Source organism: Arachis ipaensis, chromosome B05 (assembly GCF_000816755.2).
Source record: "Arachis ipaensis cultivar K30076 chromosome B05, Araip1.1, whole genome shotgun sequence".
NCBI lineage: Eukaryota > Viridiplantae > Streptophyta > Magnoliopsida > Fabales > Fabaceae > Arachis > Arachis ipaensis.
The window spans coordinates 132,771,165-132,797,288 of NC_029789.2; the positions used below are offsets into that span (position 1 = coordinate 132,771,165).

The 26,124-nt window shown below is 33.6% G+C and overlaps 3 protein-coding genes and 3 long non-coding RNA genes across 24 annotated transcripts in view; 3 read left to right on the plus strand and 3 right to left on the minus strand.

The window, feature by feature from the left end:
* Positions 1-1,201, plus strand: part of LOC107644237 (pentatricopeptide repeat-containing protein At1g62670, mitochondrial-like) — a 10,630-nt gene extending 9,429 nt beyond the window's left edge. The window contains exons 1-2 of one of the 2 annotated variants that reach the window (XR_001621271.2): positions 210-444; positions 813-1,201. The gene's annotated coding sequence lies outside the window, so the exon portion shown is untranslated. Of the gene's footprint in view, positions 1-209; positions 445-812 lie in introns of those variants that run through there. The other variant, XM_016348050.2, reaches the window with a different exon arrangement.
* LOC107644240 (peptidyl-prolyl cis-trans isomerase FKBP62) lies at positions 1,433-4,764 on the minus strand. 12 transcript variants are annotated; one of them, XR_002347303.1, is made up of 7 exons: positions 4,328-4,729; positions 4,033-4,187; positions 2,448-2,546; positions 2,282-2,362; positions 2,127-2,198; positions 1,997-2,086; positions 1,433-1,905 (listed from the first exon to the last, which is right to left on the minus strand). XR_002347303.1 is itself a non-coding variant. In XM_016348054.2 (6 exons), exons 2-5 carry the CDS (start codon positions 4,067-4,069, stop codon positions 2,026-2,028), a joined length of 390 nt encoding a protein of 129 aa, XP_016203540.1. In that variant the 5' UTR covers positions 4,070-4,187; positions 4,328-4,690; the 3' UTR covers positions 1,433-1,905; positions 1,997-2,025. The 12 variants fall into 12 exon arrangements, 4 of the variants coding, with proteins under 4 accessions (XP_016203540.1, XP_016203541.1, XP_020958499.1 ...); XR_002347309.1 differs by adding an exon at positions 3,371-3,479 and having other exon boundaries at positions 1,997-2,198; positions 2,278-2,362; XR_002347307.1 differs by adding an exon at positions 3,371-3,479 and having other exon boundaries at positions 1,997-2,198; positions 2,278-2,362; positions 2,472-2,546; positions 4,328-4,703.
* Positions 4,661-6,395, plus strand: LOC110262555. The gene is made up of 2 exons (XR_002347318.1): positions 4,661-4,805; positions 5,265-6,395. It is a non-coding gene; the product is annotated as an uncharacterized LOC110262555 (long non-coding RNA).
* LOC107644243 lies at positions 6,192-8,537 on the minus strand. The gene is made up of 2 exons (XR_001621276.2): positions 7,918-8,537; positions 6,192-6,588 (listed from the first exon to the last, which is right to left on the minus strand). It is a non-coding gene; the product is annotated as an uncharacterized LOC107644243 (long non-coding RNA).
* On the plus strand, positions 9,406-17,381 carry LOC107644242. Of its 7 annotated transcripts, XR_002347316.1 has the most exons (9): positions 9,409-9,957; positions 11,968-13,650; positions 13,755-13,777; positions 15,566-15,656; positions 15,960-16,107; positions 16,214-16,308; positions 16,424-16,660; positions 16,732-16,971; positions 17,096-17,381. It is a non-coding gene; the product is annotated as an uncharacterized LOC107644242 (long non-coding RNA). The 7 variants fall into 7 exon arrangements; XR_002347311.1 differs by having other exon boundaries at positions 9,407-9,957; positions 13,755-15,656; XR_002347313.1 differs by having other exon boundaries at positions 9,408-9,957; positions 15,566-16,107.
* On the minus strand, positions 18,014-19,940 carry LOC110263024 (interferon-induced GTP-binding protein Mx1-like). Its single transcript, XM_021103558.1, has 4 exons — positions 19,522-19,940; positions 18,618-18,719; positions 18,436-18,486; positions 18,014-18,320 (listed from the first exon to the last, which is right to left on the minus strand). Exons 1-4 carry the CDS (start codon positions 19,727-19,729, stop codon positions 18,256-18,258), a joined length of 426 nt encoding a protein of 141 aa, XP_020959217.1. The 5' UTR covers positions 19,730-19,940; the 3' UTR covers positions 18,014-18,255.

The window sequence follows — 26,124 nt, forward strand, 5'->3', positions numbered from 1 at the left end:
GTATTTTTATCAATAATTTTTTATATAATACAATAAATACAAAAAAAAAAAGAAATATTGTAGTTTAATGGTTTAAGAACTCACAAATTTATGGTTTGATTCCATCCTTTAAGCTATCTTACAATAATATTTAATTTTGATTACATCCAATATTACCAGTAATTTTTAGATGAACACGAACCACCTCTAAAATGGTAGAACGGCTATATGTATAATAAATATGTTATGTAAATTTTGTCATTATAGTAGAAATTCTATGTTATTGTTTTTATCGTATTTGTGATGTATATAAAGACATTTAAGTAAATTCTCCTTCGTTAGAATTTCACATGTTCCCGTAGAGCAGATACCTTAATCCCCGTCTCCCGTCCCCATTTATTCGGAGAGCGGGTGGCGGATTCCCATTAGTCCTCCGTCGCAGATAATCCCGGCAAGTATCTACAGGTGCAATTGAATGGAATTAAAGTTATCATAACATATTTGAATTGAATAAAAATTAGTAGAATAATTTGTCTTATTTTATGCAATGTTTTTCAACTTCATATGTTTGGTTGGAGTGAATATTTGAATGGAATTAAAGTTTTTTAGAACAAAAAAATACTAAGAAGTTTGGTTGGAGTGAAGGGTTAAATGGAATTAAAGTTACGAGAACAAATTTGTGTTGAATGGTAGTATACTAAATAGATTTTGATAATCAAAGGTGTGCTAGGACTAGTTGAGAAGTGGTCAGCCATTAAACAGTTTGCATTTGAATAAACCTATTTATATTACTCTTTCTTGAATGTTATTCTGAGTTTTGTCTATTCTCACAGGTATAGCAGCCTATTTTAACAATGGCATCTAGAAATAGAAGATTGACAAGTGGTTCCTATGGCAGTGACAGTTTTAATGTCATGGGGGAATGGTTTTGCGATTGTGAATGAACCTGTTGTAAAACTAGAGAATGAAATGCTATTAGCCTATTTATGAAATTGTTAAATTGTTTTCTTAATTTTAGATTTGTAGTTTGTATGTTTCTCATCATAGTCTTATTTTTTAAACTCTAATAAGTGCTTTGGAATGTATTAAGCATATAAATATTATTGTAAAAGCTAGATTCTTCAATGAAATGATTGTGTTCTTATATATTATGGCTATGTTGAATAACCATTTTGTGGGCTGGATATTGCTAAGAAAAAATAGAGTAGTGATGGCACATATTGGAAATAATAATGAGTGTGCCCATGCTTGAGGGTTACTGAATTAGTTGAACTTCATAGCTAATTGATAGCAGGAAGTGAGAGACTATTTTAAGTGTATAAATTCTTGTTACACATAATTCCATACAGATTCCATACAAATTATTATTACATCAAGATGTCAGAGGTATTATGTTCACAAGTTTAGAAAGCATTAATATAGATGGCTGCAATAACTTGCTAATAGCATAAATGGTATGAAACCATAAATTTGGCATGTTGAACTCATCAATATAAATTTACAAAGCATTAATAATTGGTTTCATATCATAGTCTAATAATAACTTGTGCATACTTAACAAGCATTAAAAAGTTTCACCTAATAAGTACTTGGATTTTGTGCATATTTAAATCATCCTAAGTTCCCAAACAAAATCTTAGACCGCATACTCAAATACACGTGACTTCACAACTCGAGACAATCACCACTCATTCTACTTGAGAATGGATTGCACTAATGTACTGTTCTGAGTTGACCCAGATGAGCCAAAAGCGTATTCAGGATTTATGGTCACCAATGCAACTTCCGCTTTCTTCATGTTCATTACAGCCTTATCAAGTCCATCAATCACTTACTCCTCGTCAATTTTGAACTCAAATGGCTGCTCATCATCATGACCCTTCTTCACGAAAACAGTCCCATCTTGCAGCTTACCAATAAGTTTCACTGCAACAATGAAAATAATGAATTCAACAACCACAACCAATAAGATAGTAAATCAAATAAAAATAATCATAATGCTGACCAAGAGCTTTACCTTGAACCACAGCTCCATCATTGGGACGTTCATACTTCATATCCCTCTCCCTCCTTCAGGGTCTTCTTGAGAACCTTCTTATCCTTGGTTATGTCACATACAGCCTTCCAAGATACCAACTCGAGATCAATTTGCAGAGAAGCATTCCAAGGCACGGCACCTTCATCACCTGATGCTGGCCTTCCATTCTCACCAAACGCATCTGCAAAACTAACATGCCAATGAACTTGCACAACCAAAATATGTCATGTACGTTGATTCTGTTAACAAATCAATCTAACTCACATTCTGGCTTCACGGTCAAGATGACTCTCTCTCCCTTCTTCATTGTCTTCACAGCCTTGGCCAATGCAGGACAGAAATAACCTGCACAACAAGAAAAAGCCACATATTATTAGTGCATGCAAAATAAATCAGAATCCAATTAAAAGCACTACTTAAGAGTTTTAACTTGAGCACAAACTCGATGACTGACCTTCTTCCACCGTGAATTCCACCCCATCAGATTTCAGAACAACCGTCCCATCTTCAAGCTTAGCCACGTATTTAACTGCAGAGAACAAAAGAAGGAACAAAAATTTAACAAAAATGTGCCCAAACAGGTGAATGAATAACATGGATGACAGTACAACAACAATAACAAATAACATGCCATTGAGTCCCATTCCGCCCCTCCTCCCCAAACTATATTCAAACTAAGATGATGTTGTATGGCTCAGAAAATCATATTTCAACTCTCACAACTAAAACCCAAGAGTTATTATTTAAAGTGTCAATTGTCAAAAATAAAATGACTCTTGATGAAATAAAAAAAAAAAAAATCAGTTCACTGATTCCTTAAAATATGACATTGATGTTTTTAAAATAAAATACAATGAAAATTCAACTAAAAAGGAATGTAATATAGCATGGGTAGCAAGCATTGGACATATTATTCCTAGCAGCAGCCAAGCACATCACATATTATTCCTAGCAAATTTGTCCTGTATCAACAAAATGATAGTAAAAATGATAACAAAAACTTGACCAATCAAAAACTCCATATAACACCTCCAGAGAAGACAAGCAAAAACTTGAGCAGAGCTGACAAGTAACTAAACAAAATGATAGTAAAAATTCATATAACACCTCGAAAGAAGACAAACAAAAACTTGAACAGAGCAACACAACTCTTCAAATAAAAATTCATATAACTCCATATAACTTCATATAAAACTGCAACAAAAACAAACATAGCTAGAGAAGACAAGCTGCGACAGAGAAGAGAAGACAACACAAACGCGAACATGGAGGAGAAGAAAAGAGAAACAGAGGTTGAGGAGGATAACACGAACTGAAAAACGTGCTTACAAAGATGGTGCGACGGCGACTAACCTGCTCACGGTGGGTCCGATGACGGCGACCGGGACTTGGCTTCAACTGGAGCTCTTCGATGGTGAACAGCTATTGAGACGACGGGGAGGTGAGAAGAACTCAGGATGTCCTAATTGAAAATAGCGCAAAGGGTAAATTTGAAATTACAAATTTGGATTGAGTGTATTTTTCAAAAACAACTATTAGTTAATTTTCAGTTTCCATCTCAAAAAATTTCAGTTTCATGTGTTCCTATTCTTGTAAAAATACTGAAAAGACTGAAATTTTGTGTCTTAAACTGAAATTTCAGTTCTAATTCCAGGCCAACAAACATGATACTGAGAAATCTGCAATCATGGAATAGAAAGCATGGAAATGCTATCCTTCTATGCCCTTGGACAAGAGCGGCTTGGTTTGGAGCCGAATGTCAACTTAATCCCACAAAGAAGAATGTCACATCCTTTGGAGATTGGTTATTGGAAAGATTAAGTTAAATGCATATTCAGACCAGGAACTTATGGTTGGGAAAATAGTTTTTCTTTCCCGGAAAATTTGGAAGAAGATGTTGATTCTAGGAGAGTCATTATTAGAGCAAAAATCCTTGAGATGGCATTGAGGCAAACATTATAGGATATGCATATTACAGAGAAAAATAACAAAAAGAGCGAGGGAAGAACTGTTACCTGGAATCCTCCACCAGAGTCTTGGGTGAAAGCACATATTGATGTAGCATATCGAGTAACCACTAGAGATGGAGTTACGGTAGTGGTGGTCAGGGATGCAATCGGAAGAATGATGGCAGGGTCGACATCCAAAATCTCAGCAAATTCCAGTTTAGCTGCATCAGAAATTTGAACTATAAAATTATGGATACAATAGGGGTTTAAATGTTTAATTGTAATTAAAATTAAATTATGAGTAACTAATTAATTGTTTCATATTTAAAATTTGAATAAAATTAGGATTCTCCTCAGTGACCTCAACATAAATGGCATCCCTAATTCTAATCTCCTCTCAGCGCCGTTCTTCTTCTTTTTTCCTTTTAGCACCGGCATCCCCGCTTCCTCCTTCATGCTGCCATCATCCATCGCACCAAGCTCCCCTCGCGTCGCCCTCCTCAACCCAGCGGGCGCGTTCCCCTCATGTCTCCCTCCACCATGATACAACGACTCCAACCATCGTTAGCACGGCCGTTGAAGCTCGCCACTGTTTGCTGTCCGGCCTCCTCCTTGCTCACCACCGAGTTTGTTGCGATTCTGCTCTCCGCCACTGACGCCCACCAACACGATAATCTTCTCTCGGTAGTGCTGTTTCAATATGTATGTTTTTAGTGTCATTAATTTTTCAGATTTGAATAAAAGTTTGTTGGATATTTTGTAGATTTTTTTTATCATTATTCTGATTAGTCATGGGAATTCAAGGACCAACTGATCACAACTCTCTTACTAATGGCTCAGTAAGTCTCTGTATCTATCTATTTTTTTGTATATTATTTTTATCATTATTGTATTTGCAACAAATAAGTTCTTGTTTCTGCCTAAACATAAATAAGAATTTGACCATGAATAGAGAACAAAATTATTACTATTTAAACCGTTAAAATAAATCCTTTCTTTTTTTTTCTTTTTCTATTTTTTTTAAATAAAGTATAGACATACAATGAATGTAGCTAATGGTCTAGTTATCCTGATACGTGCAGTTTGTTATAGAATATTTGATTTTTTGAGACATAATTAAAGAATGATCCAACATTGTGTTATGAGATGTTCACATAACTGCATTATTATGCATTCTCACAAAAGGGTATAGAAAATAAAAAGAAAACAAAGTTTGTAGAATGATAAGTATGTGCTTGGTTTTCGTGATGACAAACACTTAGTCTTGAAATCTTTTTACTAACCTCTGAGTCCTGCAGTAGATACATTGAAGATTGAGCAGAGAAGGTCAAAGATTCTAAAAACAGACAACACTTGGATCCATAGAAATCATGAACAGCAGCTGCTTTTCGGGTGAAGTTTGACAATTTCATCTTCTTGATGTATTTAGGCGACCACCTTCTCAATGTAGAAGAGATTATGTATGACGAAGTTGTTGTAAAATCAACTTATGTACTGAATATGATTATTTCTATTAGTTTATTAGTTATTATATTGTATGATGATAAACATTATTTCTGGAGCAGATTAAATGTGTTATTGCGTTGATGTAACTGCATTCTTTTCCCTTTGTTTTAGAAACAATAAACTGAATTAAAAAAATATGGTCCCCAAAGTTTATTATAGTTTCCTCAAAGACTAGCAGGGTCCATTGGTGACACGGAAACAATACCACTTTCAAGAAAGAATTAAAAAAATGAAAAAGTTAGAGCAAAGCCAATTAAGCTCTCCCTTGGACCCCTGCTATGAAGTTTCTAAGTTATCATGTCTTGTTGCAAACTGTGTTTGGTTTTTGTGATGACAAGTACCACTTTTCTTTTGTTTTTTTCAAAAGAAATATACGATTCAAAACATATGTTGGATGTTCGGTCATTTAGATTATATAACACCACTTAGTGTAGTGACTTTATTATTATACTTACACACATATGTTGGATGTTCATGTCTATGAATAACTAGATGTTCACAATTACTGTACAAGTCGATGGTTGATTTCGGGGCTTCGCCCCGTGTTCACTATACACCCGTTCAAGTTAATGATCATGAACTTTGCTCAAGGTTGACGATCATGAATTAAATGCTTAACTAAATTCAAGTCATTCCCTTTTGAGATACGAAACATGAATCCCTGAATCAAGACATAAGAAGCTGGATGTTCATTTCAATAAGTATATGGATGGTTATTTTCATAAACAACATGGATGTTCATTTTGATTAACTAGTAACTATGTCATGCCTAAATAATTATAGATCAACAGAGTTACAAGAATTCAAAAAGTAAAAAGATCCACCACAACTACGTCCTGCTACTGTCCCATAATAAACTCTCAATACTTTAACCAGTACATTAGCCAAACAAGCAAATTCAACGTTACGCTAAAACATAAGCGGCCTACTTTAAATCACTGAGAACTTTGTTCAAAGTTAACGATCATGAATTCAATGCTTAACCAAATTCAAGTGATTTGCCCATCTGATTTTTTTTTAACGACTGCAGAATTCAGGACAGTTGGAACGCAGTTACTGGGTAATTATTCACTATGTCCTCTGCAACCCACTGCAAGATGCTCTTCGGTATATAACCTGGTAAAAAATTAAAGAGAATTCCCTCAGAAACAGAACGGATTCCCTCAACAAGAATTTAATGGGTATCCGAGACCGGCTCAACCAATTATAAACACAGAAATCATCAAGGTAAATTAGTTTCACACAATGCAACAACATGGCAGCCCAAGAAAGCAATGTTTACATCTAAAAAACAACCATACCAATGGATATTAAATTAGCCATTGATTCCAGTAAAAAAACCAGGACTTGCTATTTCAAATCAGAACTTGGTTTGATCATCATGCATGCATTTGTTTAATTAACAAAAAGAGAAAAAAAAACCCATCAAACATCACCCGATTCAAACAAGCCTTCAACATAATAAAATCAAAATGGCATTCACGATCATGAAAATCAACTCTCCATATGTCTATAGAATAACCATCTTTACTTTCTCATGACTTATATTCTGAGCCTAGTTACTTAAGAGGAAAACCCGTCCAAGATAAAAAAAAATTAGTCAAGTAAACAAAAAATTGACTATGAAAACCAACCATCCGACTAAAATTGCATGCAAAGGTCCACATAGCGAGAAAGAAAAAAAATACTATGATATTTAAACCGAACTTTTGTGACTCTTCCCGCGCAAACAATATATCAATTGCAACCATCTACGGCCGCACGGTTCAATTCAATCAAATTGCAACATCTGAAGTTTTAACTATGAACAATGAGGCACCTCAGCAACATAATCTAATGAGAAAATTCTGATCATATATGCATTTGTTTACTAAACAAAAAGAGACAAAATAAAAACCATCAAATATCAACATATTCAAACAAGCCTTCAACATAATAAAATCAAAATGGCATTCATGATCATGAAAATCAATTCTCCAAATGTCCGCAAAGCAACCATCTTTACTTTCTCATGACTTATATTCCGAGCTTAGTTACGTAAGAGGAAAACCCGTCCAAAATAAAAAAACTTTAGTCAAGTAAGCAGAAATCGACTATGAAAACCAACCATCCGATTACATAATAAAGTAACCATCCAATTAATGTCAACTAAAGCACGCCGCAGGTCAACTAAATTACCCCACATTGCATGCAAAGGTCCACATAGCGAAAAAGAAAAAAAACAATATGATATTTAAACTGAACTTTTGTGACTCTTCGTGTGCAAATAGTACATCAATTGCAACCATCTACACCAACATATTATGCCAAACGGTCTAATTCACTCAAATTGCAACAGCTGAAGTTTTAACTATGAACAATCAGGCACCTCAGCAACATAATCTATACATACAACTAGAAGCAACAACAAAAGGGACCATGAAAATCAGAATTTAGCCAACTAACCGTGGGTTGTCGACGATAATCTGTGCTCACGGCTTCAATTGGCGGACCCCGGAAGCAGGATCCAGCCCGCAGGCTGACGCAGGTCACGCACTCGACCCGTGTTATTGGCGCTGCAAAAGACACCCGATCCAGAGTTCCCTTGCCAAGCGAAATAGCTGTCACCAGGCACGGTCAACGCGCGCGTAAGAAGGATGGGCGGTGCACTTCGGGTCGGCGCTGATGGAGGCTCCAGGTCCTGCGGCGGTAGGACGTGCAGCGGCAAGGGAGCGAACCGGTTGCTGCCTGGGAGGGTCGACGCGCGCGAAGGAGGCAATGGCGCTACAGTTCTGTTCGCCGCCGGTGCAGGTTCAAGGTCGGGTGGAGGCGCGGGGATGGGATGTTCAGCGGCGACTTTGGGTAGCTGTTCTGGATAAGGTTACCGTCGGTTGAGATCAGAGGAATGGAAGAAAATTAGGACCAGGGATTATGTGGTTTTGTTAAACATAAAAAATGAACATCCCTTTTGAATATAGAATAAATGTGGGTTATTTTTAATTTTATTTTATATTGGGCCATATAAACAGTCCATTATACACATTATACAGATATTCTATTGTCTTCCTAGCGGGACTCTGTTCTAATTAAAAATCTGGGGATATAGATAGCTGTAATTGAATCTGATAATAACGAAAAAGAGAGTTGCGGAGATAGAAAGCATATGAATTATTTATTTTTTATTGTATTTTTTTTGTTCATATATATGTTATTGATTTTATAGAATTTTTATTATTTTGTATTTGTATGATTTTTTTTTATTCTTTGATATATTTTATTTTTGTTTTGTATTAATTTTTTTATTTTTTATTTTGACTTTGTAAAATTTGTAATTGTAATTATTATATACTACATTTAGGACAAAATGCACAATTAAATCAAATAGAGTACAAAATTATATGATTCTACCAAATTCAAAAATGTTACCTGAATTATCCAAAACCATCTTCTTATGTAATTCGAATGAGTCTCATTCGAATTAAAAACCAATAGTAATTCGAATCAGATCAATTCGAATTATACATGTATGAGTGTTAAGATAGTTCAAATCAGATTGATTCAAATTATACATGCATATAGTGTTAGGGTAGTTCGAGTCAGAATGACATAATTTAAATAAATTTATTAAAAAAATTAATAATTTAAAAATAAAAAATATATATTTTATTCCATGCATTAAAAATAAAGCTAACAAAATATTTAATTACGAAACTTTTTAAAAAAATTTATGAATTATCATTTTGAATCATAGTTCTAAAAATTGGACCAGACCGACCGATTGAACCAGTCAAACGGGACCGACAGTAAAAACGGTCCGATCTGTCACTAATAACTGCCCATCCACAAATCGTTCAAAAATCGCTTAACCGGCCGAGAATCGGTCGGTCGGAATAAACGCACCGTTTTTATTTAAAAAAATAAAAAAATAAAAAACCCACGTTCATCGCCTTCACTCACTCACCACTCCCCCCCCCTCCCCCAACAGTCCAACACACCCTCCTCACACGTTTTCTCTTCAGAGCTTTCTGGTTTTACCCTCAAACAAACCCTAGCCATCTAACCTCCACCACCGGCGCAGGGAGTGAGGCAGTACCGCCGTCCGTCGCGCTGTCGTCGTGCTCCAGGTCTCCAACCCCTGTTCATTCTCACAGTCTCACCAATTGCAGCTTCTTCGTTGAGATCGATATTCGCGTCTGGTTTTCGTCTTCTCAGCCGCGCTTCTGCCGTCGTCAGTCGTCGTGTCCGTCGCCTGATCGCCATTTTCCGTCGCACTCAACAGATCTTCCTCACACTCTGCCCAAACTGCTCAGATCAAAGGTAATGGCTTCTCTGCTCACTCCTCCACGCCGCGCGCCTCCTCCACGTCACCGGAGCCCTTGGTCCTGAGAGTCTTGTGTTCGATTGTCACGGCGGAGGGCCATATACCAACGTCGCCGATGGCCGGATTCTAAAGTGGGAAGGAGATGAAGTTGGTTGGACTTAGTTTGCTGTCACCTCTTCCAATAGGTACCAAAATGTGAACTTGTTTCTAAAATGGTGAACTTCATGTGAATTTGAGGGTTGATACGCCTTAGTTTTTGTTGAAAATAGTGAGTATTTAAATCGGTCTAGATTTTTTTGGAGATTTATTAGTTTTAGAATCAAAAGTTTTGTTTATTGTGTTTTTGTGTTCTGGGTTTGCTAGTGGTTGAAGACTTGATATGAGGATTTGGACACCTTAATGAATATTCCTTCTCTGTTCTTAATTCTGATCAGAACATTGATTTTTTTGGGGGGATTCTGTTAGTGCTACTAATTGAAATTTGAATCATGGAATGATTAGCTCTGTTTTGGATTGAATGATTACTGATTAGTTGATTCATTTTAGTCTTGTTTTTGTTCTTTGTGTTGTTCTTTGTTGAGTTTTGTTTATGAGTAATTAAATGCACGAAACAGGAATAGGATTGCTAATTTCTTTTGTGACTTTCATTGTTCTTTTCCCCTTGTTGTGATGCTGTTGTTGTTATGCTGCTGTTTTGTTATGGCACTGTGATTGTGTGATAACTGATCAGTGTTTTGAATTTGGAATTTCTGATTAGTGACTTGTTAAGCTGCTGTTGTTGCTGTTGTTGTTGTTAAGAGAGCTCTCTTACAACAGATTGCAAGGTTCAGGTTCATGTTCAGTTAGCATAATACCACAGAATGATCAACATTTTCTAACTGAACTAGCTCAGCATTCTTTTGAAATTGATAATCCTTTGTCTCCTGACATTTCTAAATTAGAATCTGAGGTGTTAAGTGATCTTGTTAAAAGTCAAAATTTAATATTTAGATATTTCATTTTACTATTTAACTTTTGAGTTTGTATTTTGATAAGATCATATGAATTTGGTTGATGATTTTTTGTGTGTGTTTTAAATTTGGAAGATATTTTAGGATGTTTATTTATAATTTATTATTTTATTCTAAAACGGTTTTTTCGGTTGAACCACCGGTTGGACCAGTAAATCAATGAACCAGTGACTAGAGCAGTTTGATGACCGGTCCGATTTTCAGAACCTTGATTTGAATTTCATACAATACTCTTCCGTCCATTTTTGAAAGCTCCTCATTTTGTATTTGGTAAATAAAAAATTGTTGTCATTATACTCATTCTCACCAATCATGTTAAGGCATGCTCTTCAAACCCCAAAGCTCTCTCCTTATTCTGTTCCCCACTCCGCTCTCCGTCTTTGCTTCCCTTCAACTTCATCCCTACACTCTCACTCTCACTCTCACTCTCAGTCCGAATCACATGATAAATATGTTGATTTCTTCACTCGCCTGCTCTCTAGGCGTCCTCTTCCATCCATCAACACCTTTAACATGATTTTGTGGGCTCTTGCCAAGAGGAACGATTTCCCCACCCCCATTCTCCTTGTTCAGAAATTGCAAGCGCTGGGAATCGCTCCCAACTTGCTTACTTTGAACATCTTAATCAATTGTTTTTCCAGCATGGGTCGTATGAAGCTTGCTTTCTCTGTGTTGGCCAAGATTTTCACGATGGGATATCAACCTTATTCGGTAGCATTTACAACAATCCTGAAAGGTCTCTGTCTCTGTGGTAATGTAAAGGAGATTAAAAAAATATATATTAAAAGGAGATTATAACATGAAGTTAAGAAAGAAAAAAACCTCAAACAGCTCGACCTTTGTTATTTTTTTTCTTTTTATTCTCCATTGACCTGATTTTTATCAAGTTTACACTCTATAGATACTGGGATACATGTATTTCCGGTTTTGTAATAGTGATAATGACTTTCTGTGACCAAAAGCACATATGGTAGTATTCACTTCCAAAGTTCATACATTTTCTCAACTATTCATCTAAAATCGTTTTTTGAGATCCGCCTTTTAAAAATCATATCCTTGACTATAGATAAAGTACTATTAACATTGAGAATTTCTGATCTGTCCTCTGATCAAATGATATTGGATTATGGATAAAATTTAATTTGTGCATTTGATAGTTGTTTATTTCTTCTTTTTGTTGGATAGCTTACAAGGCAGCCAGAAGCACCAGACAGGGCAGTGGCTCAATGGCATCTCTGGAAGAGCATAGTGGCAGAATGGTGTGCCGCACTTGAAGAGGAGAAGATTAGGAGATCTTGATGTTGGAAATGGTGGAATGATGCGACAAAAGAGGGGAGCACACAGACAAGCTTGATACTACTCTTGGCAAGAGCCCACAAAATCATGTTAAAGGTGTTGATGGATGGAAGAGGACGCCTAGAGAGCAAGCCAGTGAAGAAATCAACATATTTATCAAGTGATTGGGACTGAGAGTGAGAGTGAGAGTGTAGGGATGAAGTTGAAGGGAAGCAAAGACAGAGAGCGGAGTGGGGAAACAGAATAAGGAGAGAGCATGGGGGTTTGAAGAGCATGCCTTAACATGATTCGTGAGAATGAGAACAATGACAACATTCTTGCAATCAAATCAAGAGATGTTAAGAATTAATGCAGTGAGAATTAGAGAAATTGAAGAAGATATGAGATAGAGAAATGACTATTGTCAGTGAGAATTACACTGCAACACTCCCTTTCTTCGTGTCCCGGGAATGGGCCCCACCTCTCACAAACCGATTCTCTTCTTGGTTCTTACCATTAACAAACTGCAACCCGTCCCACTATATTCCAATCCAGTCGTAACTAATTCTCCTTCCTCATTCCTATTGTGCTCTCACTCTTATGATAGTCTTAAGTCTTTAGCCCAAACAGAGGCCTTCCTCTCTATTCCACTCTTGACTTGGGCCGGTTGATGAGCGATCCGGGTCAGTGCTTGCAACAAGAGGAGTATGGTAAAATTGAATGCAATGAGTTGAAGACTGCTTCCACCTGAGAGACTGACAGTAGTATCAAGCTTATTCGCGCGAAGCACAAGAGATTCTCTTTGATTTGCACAAGCTATCAATGAGAGTGTTTGGAACCAAGTCCTTACAAAGCATTTCTTCAAAGAGACTCAAGGCTTCATCTAGCATTTTAGAAGCCATTAATCATGATATTGTAACTTTGAATATCCGGAGAAATTCCCTCAGCAAGCATTTCAGAGAATAAATGAAAAGCATCAGTTACAACTAAGGGAATTTCTCCGGATGTTCAAAGTTACAATATCATGATTAATGGCTTCTGCAAAAGTAAAATGCTAGATGAAGCCTTGAGTCTCTTTGAAGAAATGCTTCGTAAGGACTTGGTTCCAAACACGGTAACTTACACCACTCTTATTGATAGCTTGTGCAAATCAAAGAGAATCTCTTATTCTTTGGAGCTTTTGGTCCAGATGCATGATAGAGGTTAACCTACAAATGTAGTCACTTAGAATTCCTTGTTGAATGGGATGTTCAAAAACCAACAACTTGACAAGGCACTTGTGTTATTCAATCAAATGAAAGAGAGTGGCATTGATCCAAATATACACATACAAAGGTGGAAGACTTTCAGATGCAAGAGCGATTTTCTAAGACCTTTCTGTTAAAGGCTGTCCTCCAAATGTGAGGACATACAATATTATGATCAATGGGCTCTGCAAAAAGGAACTGTTTGAAGAAATATTGATCCTGTTGTTTGAAATGGAACACAATGGTTGCTTACCAAATGAGGTGACTTTTGTAATTATCATTCATGCTTTCACACAGATGAGTATGACATGGCGGAGCATGTTCTTCGGGAAGTTGACAAAAGAAGGTAAGATACAGCAACTCAAATTGAAATTACATTTCTGTTCTTGCTGAATATTATCATAGTTCTGTAAATTCTGCTTTGCGACTTATTTTTCCTTATCTTTGTAGGTACCGACTTGCAGCTCTCTAATGTGAATTTATCTTATCTTCTTTCTCTTTGATTTCTGTTTGGCCCCTTCGGAATCTTCTCAACTTATTTGGTTTCTAGTTGAACCCATACTCACTGGATTATATATTGGTTGAGTTCTCCTATATGCACTTAGATATTTTACATGTGCATGTGGCACATTTAATTTAAGAATCTACGATTGCTCATCATTTCTATGTTAGCCTGTTAGCACACTTTCTTAATCTACGATTTTTCATAATCATCCTGAACATTCATACACCAAAGTTCATAAAATCCAGAGACTTTTATATTTCACATACAAATTTGAACAAACAGCCTACTTAGTAAAGAAGAGATCAACAATTCTGGCATGTGAGTCAAGTGACACCCAATGAGAACTTGAAATAGATCTCAACAAAAATATACACAAACCATGACAACTGTACCTTATGGCATTGGCAACATGGCTAAACAGATGCCATTAGGCTCTCTTTAAATATCTGTTAAAACAATCTCCAGTAGCGTGTTTTTAATGGTTTCTTTCATAGTTAACTCATGAATTTTCACCGTCCCTTTTAACAAAGCATCCAAAGTTATACATTCCATTATGCAAAATGCCATGTTAGGTCTTCTTTGCGTTGTCTTTTCTTTTTCTATTTTTTTCCAACTTTTTCCATTTCCAAGATTTTGCAAATATAGGATTTCTTTTTTTCCTTTTTTTTTTTTCTATTTACGCCTCTTTCTTTGAAAATTATGAAAATGGAACACTAAAAATAAAATAGAAAACGGTCTTGCAAACCAAACAAAACTTGAAAAACCCAAGCAATACATGTCGCAGTTAAGAGCTTATGAATTTGATTGCATGACAATTATAACAACTAATCATTACAACCTTAATCACCAATCAATATTAATAGCATAAAAGCTTATTGCAAGACTAGTGAACTGCTATGATTGAGGTTAACACAAAACTACTAATTGTGACAACAGAATTAGTATATAAATAAAAATCATATAATTGAGACCAAACTTTGATATTGAGTGAGAGAGATTATCTTCTAAATACTTAATTGGTATGTACCATGATTATCTGTTAGGAACTAATTTCCAAGTCAAGGTTAAAGTACACATGGTATGGAGAAAATGTCATGGAGGTGAACTCCAATTATCCTAAACAAAATTCAAGTTAAATAAATAATAGAAGAAAGGTACCTATTCAAACCTAGATAAAAGTTCTAAATGTCAACCTTAGAAAAGAATAGTGTGGTAACAATAAATTTTTGACTGATAACTGTAAAGCAAGAGATCCATGCCATCCTTAATATATTGTCTAGTAGACCTTGAAAGCTACCTTTCTTTTCAAGGCATTCATATCTCCACCACTTTTAACATGAGAACCACTTTCTTCATTTCCAAATAAGACTCTTCCAAGTTACTACTTTACAAAATCAGAATATAATGTTTGATCTGTCAAATTAAAGGAGGGTAAGTAAAATATATCCTCTCTTAATACTGTTAATTCATTGTCTATGTAAAGTCTTGAACAGTGAATTCTTGATAATAATAGAAGGTTCTCCAGCTTTTTTAAATTGGAGCCAGTTTTCCTTTAAAAAATTACTAAATATAAAGAGTAATAATCAAGTTATTTAAAGCATTAAGTAAAGTTATTTATTGCCTGACTAAGCATTTAGATAAGCTGCGTTCTAATTTGATTGGTACATTGGGTTGTTGGAGCCTCATATGGATCCAATTTTCAGAGCTAAGATGATAAATTGGATAATAATTTTGCTGTGGTTGTTCCTTGGTATAGTCTTATAGAGCTGGATGCAAGGAGGCTGAGGGTTCCAACAATGAGCTATTGAGTGCCATCAAGAATATCCCAAATGATCAGTTTTCTTCTGGTAAGATTTACTTCAATATTAACTATGAAACAAACATGAAAGGTAGACATTAGACAAACGGTAGTTTCATTTTTAGACAAGTTTCACGGTCTCCTTATAACAAGCATTCTCAGCGCAGGCATTCTCCCTTCTCTTCTCTTGATAATTCCACGTTTGTTGCCATATTAGTTTTTATATGAAAACACTGAAATTTTCAATATCCTTTGTATTAAACAACTGTAGAAGCAAATTAAATGGAAGTTTTTAATAATTAAGAAGAAGCTAAGAAATTACAAGTTTCTATTTTGGCCGAAATATGTGCAGGAGTGCGTGGATAGCTTCTTGAAAAGCATATATATGTAGAATTGGGTGATTGAGTGAGGTCAAAGAATGATTCATTCTCAAAATTTGGATTAGTAGAGCAAATAAATACCACTGATGATAAGAGTGACTATTTGTGGTACTCATTAAGGTATATAGGCCTCTCAATGGTTGAAAAAGCTTTCTTCTATCTGATTTGAAATCTATGCATGATCCATTATGATCCTTTTTTTTGTTTTTTTTTTTTTTATTTGAAGCATTGATTTTGAAGATGATGTTAGTGCTCAAACTGTTATTCACATCGAATCCTTTGGACATTCCCTTCATGCTTTCATAAATGGGAAGCTTGCAGGTGAATTGTATCAGTGACTGATTTTACAGCTTGAACCTGATCACGTGGAGACAACTCAACCATTTCTCCAAGGCTTCCCTTCTTTCAAATAATATTAGTGAAAGTATATTTTCAGGGAGTGAAAAAGGAAATAGTCTTTTTCTTCTTCTTTTTTGAATATATATACTATATACTATATAAGCATATTTAATAGAGGAAATTTTGTTTCTTTGAAGCATTGGCCTTGTTATCTTTTCTCCTATGTGATTTAGAAACTAGAAGTCAAAATATTTCCATGCTATATATATAAGCTGATGTGATTCTTATACAAATCAGAACTATTGACCTCTCCTCCCAGCAACGATCATATCAGGTTACACTCCGTTTGCTTTTATCTGTCATTGTTGATTCTTGGTTGTATAATCTATATCTTTGTGAATGCAGATTGGTCTTCAAGGTGAAGACTTAGGTCAATCTAGTGGAAGTGTTGGACAGTAGAACCCACAGTCAAACTTACCCTCAGAATCAGGAAGATCAGGGCCAGTTTTGTCACTAGAGTGTCCTAATCCTAAGCAGATCATCTTTTCTATTAAATTCGCCAGTTTTGGCACGCCGAGTGGAACTTGTGGAAACTTCAACCATGGTAGCTGCAGCAGCAACAAGGCTCTATCCATTGTTAAGAAGGTAATACACACAGAGCTTCTTTAAACAACATTTTCTTAGGTACCTTTGTTAGTTATTTTTCATTTCACTTTGTATCGTATCGTACGCTGAATCAACTCATAGTTTTCTTTGATTATATACACAGGCCTGCATTGGATTAAGCAGCTATAAAATTAATGTATCAATTGATATATTTGGAGATCCATGTAGAAGAGTAACTAAAAGTCTTGCTGTTGAAGCTTCTTGTACATAGACATTGTTGCTTCATGAAGTACCTACCCTTCTTCATATCTTGGACATGAAGGATCTTAGATTTTTTTTAGTTGAAAAATCATGATTACTGCTGATTGATTAGCCAAATGTAAAAACGGTGAATGAAATATTCTAAATAAAATAGTATATTGAATGTAATTCCATTAGTTCATACCTTATCTTAAAGTTTATATTATTATTATATTATATTTATAAATAGCATCGGTTGTCTTATCTTTTGTTTTTCATGAAGTAAAAACTATGCATGCAAAGACATTTTAACGTTCTATACACATGTGACAAAAGTGCAATGCCGTAGAATAAATCATTGCAAGCATTTAAAAGCTTGTTTTATATATGTGCTAATTAAAATTTCAAAGATAAGATAACAAGAAAGGCTGAGATTTTTACTTTTGAAGTCAATTTTGTCATTTTCTTCAACTTCTTATATTTGTATGCATCTTTTTCTTTATGTTTATTTATATACCAATAAGCTAAGCATATAGCAGTAGTCCATTATTGTTGGGATTGGTGTGTTCTTTCAGTTACTGGAAACAACACTAAAATGATAGCAGCAATGAGTGTAAAGAAGGTTGATTGGTCCATATGTTTATGCTGAATGGAACTACGGGTACAAATTATTGGATCCTTTAACTAATTTCCATAATCTGTTATAAGCTAAGCAAGTTTGATGCATAATTTGGTTTTACTTGTGATAGGAGTTTTCCTATTTGCTGCATTTTATCCCAGGGATTAAGTTTCGAATCAATAATGAACCATTTAAGGTTAGTTCTGTCCATTATAAAATTCACAATATATAAAATTTTCAAGGCACCTTAGTATTCAAAACAAGAAGAAAATAGATATTTATGAATAGATTACAAATTAAGAAGCATATTGCATACATCCTAAAAAAATTCAAAATTATCCAGCATAGTTCAATCATGCAGATTTGAATGTAATAAGCAAGTTCTACATTCCTTCAGTAGTGCTTTCACAAACTATCAGCACCATGACATATCTCCTCTTTCCTTCAAAATCATCCAGCATAGTTCAATTGACAAAGCAGGAGGGAGTGCTTGGTAGAATGTCTTGCACAATGCTATCTGGTTGACCCTCTACAATAACCCGATTAAAATTTAGTGATTACTATAAACGTTTCTTTTTTTTCATACTATATGCTAGAAATTTGGTCTTAATGGTTTTAAGAAAAATTCAAGTTTTGGAACTCACCAACGGCAACTTTTGTAAGTCCAGGAAGATCAACCAGTGTTAGATTAAAAACTGCCAAAATCACCAAATTTAATGGATGAAACGAATCCTTTAAACTTGAAAATAATTGAAGGATGCATGATAATGTTACCGCTGAAAAGAAAATGATTGCTACTAAATATGTTCTATAAATCTTGTCTCACCATGAGGGGAGTAGATACTAAGATGGATAGGAACAGAAGAAATGTCCTTGGAGCGACTAGTTTCTCTGTCAATCTCATCAGAGATCTCTTGCCAAACGGCAGCTAAAGAAAAGGAAAATTAGTATCCACTAAAGAGTTTACTCTTGAATGAATCTAGGAAACTAAACTTCTAAATTTGTAGGACTGTACAGGTTAACAAGAGAGTTTGAGAACTCTTGGTTGTTATTATTATTAGAACAGGTTATCACTTAGTTATTACAAAATAATTGTAAGCAACATTTATCAGATTAAGTACAATACATACATGACAGGGGAAATGAGAAATAAAAGACTGATTATTGAAAAGGAAAAAATATTTCATGTTGCAGAATTACCAAACTCAGTAAACTTCCTTGAAAAATGCATAAACTCTGCATACTCCCTCCCTTCATCAATCTTATGAAACTGAAAAGTGGTCACTAGATAAGCTAGTTCTCCAATTACAGTAACAACATACAAAAGACAAAAATATTAAGAAAACCACTACAAATTATTAAACATGATTGAGATAAATACATGTCACTGTGACATGGTAAAATTAATCCAGCATATACCATCCAGCCCAGTTTTCGGCCCAAATTTTTTGCCTATTTAGAGAAGTGGGTATAAATTGATCATAATAAAACGAGTTACAGGTATCTATCTGCAAAATAATTGTGAACAGTCAGTGTATCACTTAAATATAATTAGCAGTATAGAAATACAAAATGAAAAGAAAACTTGTTTTCATATAAATAACAAAAATCTAAGAATTATGTAGTACAAAAAAGCTGAATTAGTACTTTTCCTAACTTATTTATTGTTTGCTATGTCTAAAGCAAAAGAAAGAAAGAAATAATGAACAAAAGGCAAAACAACATGCTACCTCCTTTGAACAAAGACATTGACATTTCTGTCGTCGCTGCTATCTCTTCGGGATGAAATTTCACTTGCCACACGCAATAAGGAGAAAACAGCAGCCTGGATGAATTAAAGCAACCTTGTGAGATGTCTTCAATGACAAATTCCTGTGGGTAGTTCTTTAAAAATCTCCACTCATGAGGTTTTGTGGATTTAGAAACAGATTCGGTCATTGAGGGATTCAAGGAACATGGATTTTCAGAATTTTTGCCAGTTTCAAGAGATAAAACAGAATTATCTCGTGCAGAATTTTCTGCAATAGCAATTTCTGATACAGCTGGCCCAAAATTTTCTTTCTCTTGATTTTGGGTTTCTTCTTCTTCGTCTTGCACTTGATTTTCTACCTCACAATCTTCCAAAATACTTTGAACCAAGTTAGTGTCACAAAAGGTAACATGTATGGACTCCTCTATAATTCTAGCATCTTGATGATAAACTATATAGGCTTTCCTAGTTGTGGAATATCCTACAAATAAACATTCATATGTCTTTGGATCAAATTTATCCCATTTTTCTTTATTATTTAAGACAAAACACTTGCATCCAAAGATATGTAAATAGTTCAAGTTTGGTGGGTGACCTTTCCAAAGTTCATAAGGAGTTTTCTTTAAAAATTTTCTTATGATTGTTCTATTCAAAATATGGCAAGCTGTGTTAACAGTTTCAGCCCAAAAGAATTTTGGAACATTACTTTCACAAAGCATAGCTCTTGTCATTTCTTGAATACTCCTGTTTCTTCTTTCAACAACACCATTGTGTTGTGCTGTTCTTGGACAAGAAAAATTTTGTGATATTCTAAATTTCTCACAAAAGATACAAAAGATTGATTTTGAAATTCGGTTCCATGGTCACTTATTGAAGCTATCTTTAAATTCTTTTCATTTTGAATTTTTTTGCTAAATATTTCAAAAGCCGAAAATGCTTCATTTTTGTGTGCAAGGAATAAAACCCAACCAAACTTTGTGTAGTCATCCACAATCACTAACCCATAATGTTTACTACTTAAGTTTTGAGTTCTTGTTGGACCAAATAAATCAATATGTAGCAATTCAAGTGGTCTTTTAGTAGAGATGTCTTCCTTTGATTTAAATGAACTCTTTGTTTGTTTTCCCATTTGACAAGCATCACAAGTGATGTCTTTGTCAAATTTTATCAAAGGAAGACCTCTTACTAATCCTTTCTTGACAAGCTTGTTTATTTGAAACATACTAGCATGACCTGATCTCTTGTGCCATAGCCACTTTTCAGATTCTTTAGAGTGAAAACAAGCTACATTTTGATCCTTTAGTTCATCTAGTGTAAGTCCATATACATTATCACAACGCTTAGCTATAAACAATACATCGTTGGTCTTTTTATTCACAACACAGCATTCCAATCTTTTAAAAATCACCAAATAACTCAAATCACACAATTGACTTATACTCAAAAGATTATGCCTTAAACCATTAACTAAAAAGACATCATCAATGAAAGTAGAGTGATTGTTACCTACTTTTCCAACAGCAACAATTTTACATTTTCCATCATCTCCAAAGGTCACAAAACCTCTATTATACTTGTTTAGTTTGATGAAGAAAGTTGACCTTCCAGTCATGTGCCTAGAACACCCACTATCCAAATACCACATATCTTTCTTTTTCTTGAATGCTAGGCAAATCTGCATAAGATTTTAATCAATCTTAGATATCCAAATTAATTTAGATCCTTTGAAGTTAATCCACCTTAGTTGCCCAAGTGCATTAAAGTCACACAAACAACATTGTAAGTTTGGTTTCCTACTTTTTTTTTTTCAATGAAGCATTGTAAGTAAGAATGACCTGTTTTCTTACAATCAAGGCAATGATTTCCTCATGCATGTTGCTGAAATTGATTTAAATTTTTATGCTGGAAATGATTAAAAGGTTGAGGTTTTCTGATTTTTGAAGAATGGTTGTTTCTCTTGACAAATATATTTTTGTTGACTTTGTTTCTTTTTGCAAGATCATTCGAATCAGAATTTTTGAAAGCATATGGACTTCTTGAAAAAGAGGTTCTTTTGTGAAACTGTGGAGTTTTGAAAGCAACCTCATTTTTTTATACATAGCCCAGACCCGACTTGTTTGATGTAGGTTCGGTCCTTAAAGATGATGTAGTTTCATCAAAACAATATTTCTTAACTCAACACACCTCTTCCCACCGCATTGTTCTGTTGTGTTTTTTTTTTTTACTATGATTTTCTGTTCTTGATCTTGTTAAGTTGCTATTTTGCGAAATTGTTGGGTTGTTGTGTTTGAATTTGCTGGATTGAGAGTGAGATTGTTCTTTTTTATTGGGTTGTTGAATTTTTTATTTAGGTCTTGTTCTTGCTTATTTGCTAAATTCAATAAATTTTTGTTGTTGTGTATCTATTGTTGTTAATTTGCTAATGATCTAAATTGTTGTAGTTAGGATTTTTGAAATTGAGATTGTTCTTATTTCTTGTTATTAGGATGCTGGATTTGTTATTTGCTGGATTTGCTATTGTTTGTGATTTTTGAGATTGAGATTATTGGCTAGATTTACTATTGTTGTGTACTTATTATTTGTCTTTGAGATTATTGGGTTGTGTTTTTGCTAATTTGTAAAATTGTTGTTATGATCTTTGAGATTGTTGGGTGGTTGTTGTCTTTTTTGCTGTTGTGCTGGATTTTTTTGTGTTTTGCTGTTCACTGTTATGTTTTTTTGTGTTCAATTAAGTCAATTAAAACTATGCTTTGGGTTTAATTGTGCTTAGATTGTTTAGTTAATTTAGCATATGAATTTTGCCAATTATGCATTTCTTAATTCCTAAATTAAGACTTACACTAGTTTCTTTCCTAATAACAACTTATGTGACTAATTTTGCACTGTTATGAATTTATCTATTCACTTTATAAGCATGCACTTGGTGGCTTTGATGGGAGCACAATGGTGTTAATTGTTGAAGTGTTTGATCCTCATCATGAAGCATGGATAACCAAGGAACAAATGAATCATTCTAGTCGCGAAGCACAATTGTGTCTACTAACATTAATCTTAGTTGTAATTCAGTGGTACTTAGTTGTAATTCAGTGGTACTTATTCTATGCTGTGCTAACTGAATGTGTCTATATATAATAATCAGTAGGTGGAGAATTATAAAGAAGTAACTTTTAAATGATATCATATAAAAGTTCTTCATAAGCATTTTTATCTAATCGTGAATGAATGTTTGTTTATCCTCGACTCTAGATTGTCAACTATAAAGAAATATATCAACATTCATTTATTATTTTTTATTATAATACATAAAATATTCTTGATTTTGTTATTGTTATTTGATTCTTGAATTTGTATTTGGATGAGATTATAATATTAGTGTTGATGTAGTATATTTAATTTGGATGATATTTTAAAATTTATATTAGACTATAATTATGTTTTAGTATGTCTATTTATATTTTATTTATTATTTTATTATAAAACGGTTATTTCGGTTGGACTACGATTGAACCGATTGAACCAGTAAATTAATGAACTAGTAGTTAGAACGGTTCGATAACCGGTTCAATTTTCAGAACTTTGCAATTCACAGAAAAATAAAAAACCACAGGTCACAGTTCACAGAACTTCACAGTAACAAAAAATTATTCAATTATAGTTAAAAAAAGATTACCTAAAAACCTTGAACAGAGCACACAAGATGAAGACATCGAGACAAGGAGCACTTTCGAACGGGCTTCGAACGGAACAGTGATTGTGGTGGAACAGAGCTAGCGTCGGCGGGACCGTGGCTGTGTGATGGAGGCTTCCACGTTCTCACGGTGGCTGCGCGATGGAGGCGAAGGAAGGTTGCGATATGGCTGTTGCACGATGAAGGGGAAGTGAGGGAGCAGGCGATGGCTGTTCGAAGTTGGAAGTTCCGACGATGGCAGTAGTAGGCGGTGGTTGGACGGAAGTGAGGGAGGACCAGGAGCTCAAGGAGAGGAGCTCTGGACTGAGTGTGAGAGAGGTAGAGAGTGCATTCCTGGAGTCTGGAGTTAGGGCTGGACTGGAGTGGAGTAGTGAAGTTAGGGTTCAGTACAACCAAAACAACAGCATTTGCTTCCTAATTCAAAAAATCGACTGAATCATGGTTCGATTCAACCAACTGATTCGACAGTTCAATGATAATGACAGTTTTAACATTTGACCGATTCATTTTTTACAGCAATTTACGATTTAATCGATTTAACTGGTCGATCTGAACTGATTTTTAGAATCTTGGTCTTAATACTATTATTCTTTTGAACACTATGATTGCTTCAAAGAGATCCGATGGCTTGGTGCTGGAGTGAGGGACTCTTGGATTTCGAATGTAGCTTGCTTGATAAGTTTGTTATTGTTTGGCAATTATGCTCTAGTAAGACCCATAAATAAGACTCCTGAGTTTGGAAATATATATATATCTTATGACGACAAAAGACTAGTTGGATTAGTCCAAACTCAGCCTTATTTGATGTAGTCTATTACGAATCTTGATACGAATATAGAATATAATATGATATGGAATATATAGATACATAATTTAAATTTTTATAAAGTATTGGTTCTAGTTATTGCATAAGTAACTATAAAATGAACTATGATGTTTTTAAATTTTATCATAATTAAATTTAAAAAAATGTCAAATTCTTAAATTAATTTATTCAATTAATAAATTTATTCATAACATCCATAATTCATACACATAACATCCATAATTTCATATTAATAACATCCATAATTTTGTACTCATAATATTCATAATTTCATATCTATGATGTCTATAATTAATAAATTTTTATAATTAATATTATCAAATTTTAAACTATATGTCTTATTGTATTCTTCAAATTATCTCATATGTGCACTAGTAGATCGTGATTTTAATTATTTTAATATTTTTTTAATTATATAAAGTATTTAAAATATATTTTGTTTTAATAATTAATAATATATATTATTTCTAAACTCATTTAAAAAATACATATAAAAAATAAGACTAGACACACTGATACGTAATGATATTTAGACTGCGTTTGTTTCAAGAACAGGACAAGACAAGACACTAAGAACAGAACAGGATAAGACATTGATGGACAGAGACACAAAATTTTGTATTATTGTATTCTGTTTGGCAATAAACTAGAACAAATTATGAAAATCCAATTTATTCTTATTTTTTTCCATTCAAAAAATTTGAGATGAAAAATATAATAATAAAAAATATAATTATGAAAAATTAACAAAAATAATAAAAGAAAAAATAAAAAATAAGTTGTGTCCCTTGTTAGTGTTTTTTGTGTCCATCCTGACAGGAAGGACACGGAGACACTAACAAGGGACACAATTTATTTTTTATTTTTTCTTTCATTATTCTTGTTAAATTTTCATAATTATATTTTTTATTGTTATATTTTTCATCTCAAATTTTTTGAATGAAAAATATGAGAATAAATTGAATTTTCTTAATTTGTTCTAGTTTATCACCAAACAGAATACAAGAACACAAAATTTTGTGTCTCTGTCCATCAGTGTCTTGTCTTGTCCTGTTCTCAGTGTCTTGTCCTGTCCTATTCTTAAAAACAAACGCAGCCTAGGTGTCTCCAATAATATCCAAAATAGAATTTTTTAGTATAACACGGTTAAACATAAAAAATATGCGTGTCAAACAAATATCAATAAATGTGATATCTAAAATGTTTACGACATATAGACACGACAAATTAGAAAAATATTCGTACTTCATAGATGTACTTATTAGTCTTGTATGCCCAAATTTGATAAATGAAAAGCCCAATTATCAAGTATGGTAAGAATTGTTGTAAAAAAAATTCATCTCACAACGGAAAAAAATGAAAGCAAATTCATCTAAAAAGTCTTAAAACACCTTGATTCAACTCTTTTTCAAGGCTTATATATAAACACCATTGAGACAATATATAAGTGAAGCTTCGAATTTGAAGAACACATTCTATTACAGTGACGGACCTAGAAAATTATAATAGTGGGGGCAAAAATAATATCAATATATTTAGATATTTAAATTTTGGAGTATATTAGTTAATCAAAATTTTAATGAATATAATTAACACATTAAAAAACATATTAATTTATATATTTTTTTCTCATTTCAATATTTTGGCACATTATTGCGTGATACATTTATTATTAATACCAATGCTATTTCATATTTGTCAAATTATATTTTTATTGATTATTTTTTATGTAAAACAAAAGATATTATAGTTCAATAATTAAAGAATCTATGAGAAATATAATTCGAATTAACTAATTTTAAATTTTTATCAAAATTGTGTGAGAGATAAAAAAATGAGAGAAAAATAAAAATTTAAATCAAACAATTATAATTCTCTTTGTATATAAGTATAGATAAGATAATATCTCTTTTTATATTATGCAAATATTCAAATAATTTGTTAGTATTTAATTACAAAATTGACATTTTTTAATATTTATGGTAAAAAGTTTTCGACAAAAATAATTATTATATGTAAGAGTAAGACCAAAATTAAATTAAATTAAATTAAATAATAAAAATAAATAA